The sequence below is a fragment of the Apis florea genome, unplaced genomic scaffold (genome assembly GCF_048593485.1).
Source record: "Apis florea isolate Af1SG1 unplaced genomic scaffold, ASM4859348v1 contig_3561_pilon, whole genome shotgun sequence".
Lineage (NCBI taxonomy): Eukaryota > Metazoa > Arthropoda > Insecta > Hymenoptera > Apidae > Apis > Apis florea.
This window is the reverse complement of record NW_028256781.1, coordinates 265,303-273,918: the sequence shown is the minus strand read 5'-3', so window position 1 is coordinate 273,918 and position 8,616 is coordinate 265,303. Positions and strand designations below refer to the sequence as shown.

General features: G+C 43.5%; 1 protein-coding gene across 1 annotated transcript; it reads left to right on the top strand.

The window, feature by feature from the left end:
- Window positions 1-3,865: 3,865 nt before the first annotated feature.
- Window positions 3,866-8,026, top strand: LOC100870890 (segmentation polarity homeobox protein engrailed). Its single transcript, XM_003698984.4, has 2 exons — window positions 3,866-5,157; window positions 6,817-8,026. Exons 1-2 carry the CDS (start codon window positions 4,455-4,457, stop codon window positions 7,167-7,169), a joined length of 1,056 nt encoding a protein of 351 aa, XP_003699032.1. The 5' UTR covers window positions 3,866-4,454; the 3' UTR covers window positions 7,170-8,026.
- Window positions 8,027-8,616: the final 590 nt, after the last annotated feature.

Genomic DNA, 8,616 nt, shown 5'->3' with positions numbered 1-8,616 from the left:
ACCACGATTTTTTTATTCGACGTCTCCGTTTTTTTTCTTTTTTTTTTTCTGTCTCGTATAAAAATTTCGTACGAATGTAAATAATAAATTATGGAATGTTAATCGAATTATTAATAATAAATCGATGGAACTGTATTAAAATTCAACACCCAATCCCGATGAAAATGAATACCGCGAAGAAGCGTTGCAACGCGTTCGAAGAAGACGTCTTTTAGTCCACAATTTATAAACGTTTATCTAAAAAAAAAAAGAAGAAGAAGAAGAAGAAAAAAAAAAAGAAAACTGGTGTAGACTTCCACGGATAAAGTTGCGCGATGCTCGTCCGGACGCGCATGGTTACGCGCAGGTTTCGCTTCTGCTCTAGAAAATATCGCGAGCCTCTCGAAAAAGTGGCGATACACGGAAAAAGAGAAGGGGGAAAAGCGGGGAATTTGCACGCGAGGTTGCATGTGGATCGAGCGAGGTGGGCGGGTCCGCGAGCTGGCCACGCCCCTCGCTTCCCCTCTATGGGCGATGTGGAGGGGAGGCGCTTATCGCGATTGGCCGGCAACCGGTTCGCGAGGTCGTACCAGCATTAATTATTCTAAATAAGTCGTCGCCCCTGCGGCGGCTGATTATAGAGTTTGCAGTGCCATAAATAGAACCCGTTTACAAATCGCGTTCGAGGAATAATGATCGTCGCTGCAAGATCCCGCGTCTCTCATTCTTCCTTTTTCAACCCGAACGAAAAACCCAATCAATCCCTGACGTACGAGACGTCGCGATTGGTCTCGCCCTAGGCATTTTCTCTTTTCGACCACCGTGCCCCTTCGAGTGTCCGCATGCGAGTACGTGTCCTAACGAACGAATTAACCACGCCTGGCCACACTCCAATCCGATACCGTTCTTGTTCGAATACATTTGAACGGTAATCGGCCCAGAGACGGATGACAGTGTCAAGCTTCGGGGTGGACAAACCATTGGCCCCGTTCTTCTTTTTACAAATCTCGTCCGAATCGTGGGGAGGTATCTCTCGAATGAATTTAGAGCTGGTTTGGTTTTGTCCTCGATGGATGGCCAAGCTTTACTGGACTGGACTGGAAATATGTAATATGTAACTCGAGGGAGGAAATGAAATTATACACTCTCGTGTTACAGGTAATAACGTGGATAGCATGACGCATCTCTTAGATACGAGTTTTTGTGGTTTTATTAGATTCTTCTGCGAAGCAAAATGGATTATGTAAACTCGAATCGAAGCCTTGGAGCGATAGAGCGCAATTTTTCACGCGAAATTCGATTTGCCCGCGGCCGAATCTTTGGATCAATCGTTAAATCAATTTATCGGGATCGATCTTTTTTTTTTCTTCCTCGATAAATAACGGTGGAGCACGAGGCTTTAAACGAGGCTGAAGGAGGATCATCGTTGAAAACTAGTTCAGAGGACTATCCCCACCAATCGAAAGTGTTCGAACTGGAAAGCGGAGTAGAGTTCTGTTCTCAGACGAAGCCGCTCTTGATGGATAGACACGTTATGGTTATTTATAGCGGCTATCTCTATTATTGTTCTTATACGAATCTAACCAGGAACTAATGATTCCTTTGTGGTTCACGTAGCAGCTGGTATATATCTAGGTGTGGTCATTAATAAAACCGTGCACTCCAGCTACGTGTTGCTACCTTTTTTCTTTTCTTTTTTTTTTTTTTTTTTTTTCGCAAAAACTTCAGCTTGCCGGAACAAAGGAATTGCCTTCCGTTCGCTCCAACGTCCGATCCAACTATGGTTAGAAGAAATATAATTTTGAAAGTCACGGATGAAAACGTGTTATGCTCGTAAACATGTTCACGGAGAACAGGTGTTGTGTAACGTAGAAAATTTTATGGACATGTAAAGAGTCGAGTTTTCGCGATTATACTATTCCCTCGTTCCGTTGTAATCGAGACTCAACGATTATGATCATTATCTTCGCTAGAATTGCCCATTATACTTGCCTGCTATATCTTGCAAAACGTTCAATTCCACGCTCTTTCCACTAATCACGTTTATTTCCTTGAATTAACGTTCCTATTTTGTCCAAGTACCACGATCTCCATTATGTACCTCCGGCATAAAGGATTGTTTTTAATCCAGCTGCGAGTTGCTGCTTCAATTTTCGAATTTTCATTAATTACCGGCCGATAATATATTAGTTTGCACGTGACTCACTGTAGATATCGCGATACACGTTTTGTTACAGGCTTTAATTGGCAGGATTTTAATGACGGCTCCTTATAAGTCTCGCGTGCTCCTAATACGTAGGTTCGTTCTTTCCATGTCGTGAGCAAATAACGCTTCCACCGAAGAAGAGAATCTCATGCGATTAGACGTTAAAAGGGTTAATGACTGTAATTTTCTCTTTACTGGTTAATGGCCGAGTGTGTCGTCGCTGTTTCTAATGAAGTTAATTACGCCTTTCGAGTGTCCACAACATGTATCAGAATCATAACGATTTAAGATCGCTTCGAAGATAAAGGTTCGTTCACCGGTAATAAGAGTTATAGGTAGGGGGAAACAACCCCTTTCGCGTCGAGGAACACAGGTATTCGCGATTGAGATCGAGCAAGCTGAGAACTTTAGCGTTTTATCAGATGCGATAGAAATAGAAGAAGAGAAAGATATCCGTGGGGACGAAAGAAAAAGTGAGTCGTAATGGATTGATGCAAATTGAACGATGAACCGAATACTTGTTTACCGAATACTTGTTTCGAACGAACAATCGATTGACGCGAAGGGGAAAAGAGGAACGGGAGAAGAAACGGAGACGAGCGGTAGGCTGTGTGGATCGGCATCTGGCCACGGATAATATATTTGTTCGTTAACCGTCACGGGGCTCCACCTTAAAAAGAGGGAGGGGGGGAGGGGGGCAACTGGTGAGAGGTGGTTGCTCGGTAAACGTGGATGCTCTGGTATAAATTTTTGTATAAAGCGATTTGAACGTCGAACGATAAAATTCACGTCAGTGAGAGAACGCTTGTCGACTCGAAGAAATGAATTAGCTGCCTCCGGATGGAAATCTAGGTGGGGAGGAACAAAAGTATGGAGTAGTGGATAACGAAAAGTGGGAGGGGAGGTGACGTGGGCGTGGCCTGTCCGGGGAGGGGCAAGATTGTGGGCGAGATCTTCGTCCCAGCTGGTGGTGGGGGAACGAAACGGGGCGGGGAAAGGCTGGCGTTTCTACCGACACTCGCAGTGGCGCGGATATCTTCGTTTTTTGGAACGATATTGCCAAATTACTTGGAAGCATTTGCGAGTATTCCTGAGTAGTCGTATCGTAACGAGCCATATTTATCTTCTAATCTTGCAATTAAAGTTTCCTCTTAGTTGTTTCAAAAAAAATTCTTTAAAGAAAAAAAAAAAAAAAAAAAAGTGAAATATCCCATGCCTATCTCGAGCAAAGATGCAATCAGTTTGTATAATCCTTTCCAAAAATGGTCGGGTATTTCCTACTAAGGAAAATCGTGTCTTCAAAAAAAAAAAAACTTGACAACATATTTTTCCCAAAACAGCGATACGTAGAAGGAGAAGAAAAAAAAGAAAAAAGTTATAAGTAAGTAAGACAAAAATCTGGTCGACGTTGAAACGAGACTGGAACGATGCAGTAGCATCGATCGTAGTAAACTCTAACTCCAGCCCCCTACTCTCCGTGCCACTGGTGGTGGGGGAAGTGAACGGAGGGGAGTAGGGTAGACTTTACGCCAGTGGGCGGAGCCTATGACTGAAGAGTTAATAGAGATACAATCGAGGGTGTCTAGTGCACTGCACTCCAGACTGGGGCGTAGGAGGAGTGAAGGGGCGAGGGGGACGGAGGGGAAAGCGGTAAGTAGGGACCACAGGTCCCCTAGTTTAGACATCACTGAGCGACGGATGGACAGCCAGTCAGACCCGTCACAGCACTCGCTCGAGTCCTCGGAAACCTCGAGAAAAGCCAATACTAAGGAGACTTCTCGCTCTTGGAAGTGATCCAGAGTCGAACCGTTAATCTCGCTTCGGGCGATACGAGCATTAAATGCGACGATGTTTCGCGGTTAAAAGAGGTTGCCACGTGAGCGATACCATCCCCTGGCAAATATTACGCAATACGCGGGAAAAAGGACATTTGAAACTTTCTGCCCGTGACACGAGCTGTCAACGAAGCAACGGTCTGTGTCGATGGAAGAACAGTGAAGAAGTGACACGTGCAAGTGAACATTTCGAGCGAAACATTCGAGATAGAATAAAATATATCAAATTGTGAATCAGTGTCCCAAATTTAGTGAACATTCGATAGACTAGATAGACTACACGTGACGAATGTGATTTCGCGCATATATTTTTCACAAATATGACAATAAAGACACCTTAGTCGAAACTCGATCATCCCTTCCAATCACGAGAATCACGAGTGAAGTTTTTATTTATCATTGGCAAGCGTGCAGACGATTAAGAAGATCGAAAAATGAGCGTAGCTCTCGTAACAATGGATTCCGCGTACGGCCTTCGACTTGGGATCGGCAGCCACCATCACCACCATCACCATCACCATCACCGGGTACGTTCACCCGAGAGTCACGTGATCCCTCGCCAACAGGATCAGCAGCAGGATCACAAAGATGATATCGAAACGCCGTTAAGATTCAGCGTGGTAAATATCCTGAGACCTGATTTCGGCCGGGAAGCGATTCTAAATACGAAAGCCCCGAAACAGACCGCACTGTCGGTGTCCGGACACCCGACCACGACGATTCCAGTCCCGATTCCACGTCACAGCCCTCTTTCTCTACCACGTGATTTGAGCCTGTCATCGAACCGATTATCCCCGACAAGGCCGCAACCCAACAGTTTCTCGGTGCACAGAGACAGGGATTTGTTTTCGTCCCACTGCGGACTCACGTCACCTCTTCAGAGGAACAGCAACGGTCTCAGCAGAAGCGGAAGTCTCGAGAGTTTAGCGAGCAGTAGGAGTTCCGTCACCGGAAGCTCGGTAACCGGGGCACCTTCCTTGGGCTCCACATCCTCCACCATAGGCAGCGACTCTTTGAGCGGAGACAGCACGTCCGGAAGCACGTCTAATACCGCTACCAATCAAACCGGGCTCAACGGCCAGAGTCCTTGGCCCGCGTGGGTTTATTGTACCAGATACTCGGACAGGCCATCTTCCGGTAGGTTTCCAGTTATGTTAAATAAATTTTTTTTTTTTTTTTACCGGTGTAAGTATCGAGATGCTTGAATACAATTTTATACAAATTCATCGGATCGTTCGAATTCATTAGCGATAAAGAGAAGAACACTTAACGATATACTGTTATTCGGCTATAAATTAACACGTACACGTATCACGCGCGAATAACATAATAAATATTAATAACCCTAATTTATCGCGAGCCGCGAAACTGATCGATGCTTATACAGGGTGGTCCGCGCGAGATCATTTCCCGGAATGTATCTGTATCTCTCGCCCGGGACAGATATATCTCAGTTAATCGCGTAAAGTATCACGGAAGTCGAGGAACGCAATGCCATAGCTCGCGACTCTCGTACCACTATTTCTCCCTTATTATCGGCTCAATCAATTTACTTACGGCCGACCGTTACATCTGGAAACCAGTTTCTATGTAAATCAAACACGCGTTTTACCGTGGTGGACGCCATCGAAAAATCGCGCGCCCCGCATAAAACTCGCCTAATTACAGCGTCCCCCCCCCCCCCTCGGTATAAAGATTCCACAAAGAAATGGCAACCAGTTTCGCGACCACTTTCCAACGAATGGGATGGAACCGAACGATCCGAACGAACGAGACTAACGTGGCTGCATAGTTTATGTGTAATTGAGAGTTTCGAACGTACGGGATGAACGCATTACAACTTCGAGGGCACCACCTGCACCCGTTCGCAGAACTTGATTCTCCCTGAACTTATAACCGCCTTATGGGACAACTTATGGTCGCATAAGGCATAGATACGCGACACGTATCCAGTTGAATCGAGGTGGTCCGCGATTCTAACATCCGATCTAATCGTTCGATAATAATTACTAATTATCCAAGTACGTTTCGCTCCACTCTCTCTCTCTCTCTCTCTCTCTCTCTCTCTCTCCCATGGGTAATTAAAGGGCGTTGAAGGGCGATCGATGGATGGATCTTAATCGGGTAATTTTAGCTGGAAATGCGTATAGAGATAGAATTAATTTTGGACAATTTTTTTTTTTTTTTTTTAAAATGAAAAGGAGAGGAATTCGATGAATTCATTTAAGATCGAAGAAACGATTTGGAAACATTTGTAATTTGTTGCTGATACGTTGATGTTCGGGCGATTTGTTTTGCTAGAAATTATAAGAGATTAACGCGAGATTTTATGATACGTCGCTTTATGAATATTCATAAACGACGTGCGGTTTAAATAGTTACTTATAAAAGTCACGAAAACGCGATAATGTGACGCGATAAGTAAGTTGTAACTTTCACACGTTGCAATATGAAGAGATAATCGAAGGGATAGAATGTCGACGTCAATTTTATTACAATTAACTGTTATTTAACTGTAATCGCGCGAAGAATTATTAGCCAAGATTTTATTGATAGATTACTAGTTTGATGAATGCTCGAGCTTTTCATCACGCGATTACATCGCTCGCTTGGAATAGGATTTACGGATGATGGCCGCGCAGCGCGAATTCGAGCGTGATACGTGTTCGAAATTCATTATATATGCTTAATCCCCACCTTATTTACTATCCGATGAAAATTGAATCTGCAATCGTTCCGTTGCAGGTTCAGGATATAATTGTAGATTAATCGATGCAATTAATCGATGGTTTGCAGGACCGCGAACGAGACGGGTGAAACGGTCGCACAACGGGAAGAATGGCTCGCCGGAAGAGAAGCGGCCAAGAACAGCGTTCAGCGCGGAACAACTGGCAAGATTGAAGAGGGAATTCGCGGAAAATCGATACCTGACCGAGAGAAGGAGGCAACAACTCTCGAGAGATCTGGGATTGAACGAGGCGCAGATCAAGATCTGGTTCCAAAACAAAAGAGCAAAAATCAAAAAGGCGAGCGGGCAGAAAAATCCGCTCGCTCTACAATTGATGGCCCAAGGCCTGTACAATCACTCGACGGTCCCCGTTGACGAGGATGGGGAGGAAATCGTGACTGGAAACAATCATTCGCATTAATCGACCAAGACAATCATGGTCGCGAATCCTGAGAGAAACTTTCATTTCCAAACTGATCAAAATAATTAAAGAAGGAATCACGATGATTGTCGAAAAACTTGGAAACTTGGGCTAGAGTGGAGGTAGAAAACGCGTGTTTAACGATATTTTAACTGGTTTTCGACATTTACCGATCGACGCGATAAGATCTTGGTCTACTTCTTAGCTGCATTACTAGCGATTACCAAATAATTTTCTTTTTTACGATTAGTTTAACGATAAATAAGCAGCAATGAATCTCGAATCACGAGTAAAATCTCGGGCGATTTGTAGATTGGAAAGAGAGAGAGAGAGAGAGAGAGAGAGAGGAAAGCGGAAAGTTCGACGTTCGTTATTTTGTACGATCGTCATAGCCGCAGACTGAACCCATTATATTTATCGACTATATGCATATCGGCATAGATACGATTCTAGTAAGTACACACGAGTTCGCGGAGTACGATCATTATCGATTAGACGTTTAAATTATTTATTTTCTTTGTATATAATTGTAAATACGAATGTACGGTCGTTAATGTGTATATGTATGATACAAGATAATCTTTAATTGCCGCGCGAAAGATTATATTATTGCGTATGTATGGAGCTGCACACGGTCGCGTGAATACGAAAAGATCTCACATTGTATATTCCTAATTACGTATATATATATATATATATATATAGTAGATCTTTATATACATATACTATATACATATATTATAGCCGTGTAGACAGACTTGGAAAGTATGCGTATATACCAGTGTCTCACAATACAGTGGTCGATATAATCTATGTAACCCGCTTACATGTTGCCACCGATTAAATCGAATTAAAAATATATGCTCTTTCCACATTATTCTCCTCTCCTACTCCTGAATACCTTAACGCGATTCTTTCTTCGATTTACAAGCAGCAAAGAAGAGGAAGAGAAAGAAAAAAAATAAAACGAATCTGGGATTTTTTCGATCGTAAATTTCATTTATATTAATAATAACGAGAAAAATTTCTCCTCGAATATCCGGGAATAATTGTTCTCGTCCAACAATTAATATTCCATCTCGATCGATGGAATTTTGTTTATCGTTCGACAATGATTAAGAAAAAAAGGAAAATAAACGAGATAGGGAAAGGAGGATCGTTTATGGACGATTTCGAAACGAAAGCTACGCAACTACGTAATTAGTAAAATTTACGTGGCTGAAAAGTATGCGCACCGTGGAAGAGAAGGGTCGTGTCTGTACACACTGATCCCACTAGGACACGCCTCGTTCTCGGTGACGCGGCGTGACGCGATAATTGATCCTAAATTAACGAGCCACCCGGTATTCCGAGCGGGACCGACAAATGGAACGTGGCGAGGATGACAGTGCGCGACTAGTTCAAACGCATTCGCGCACATGTCGCTGCCGATCGACATCGGATAAGC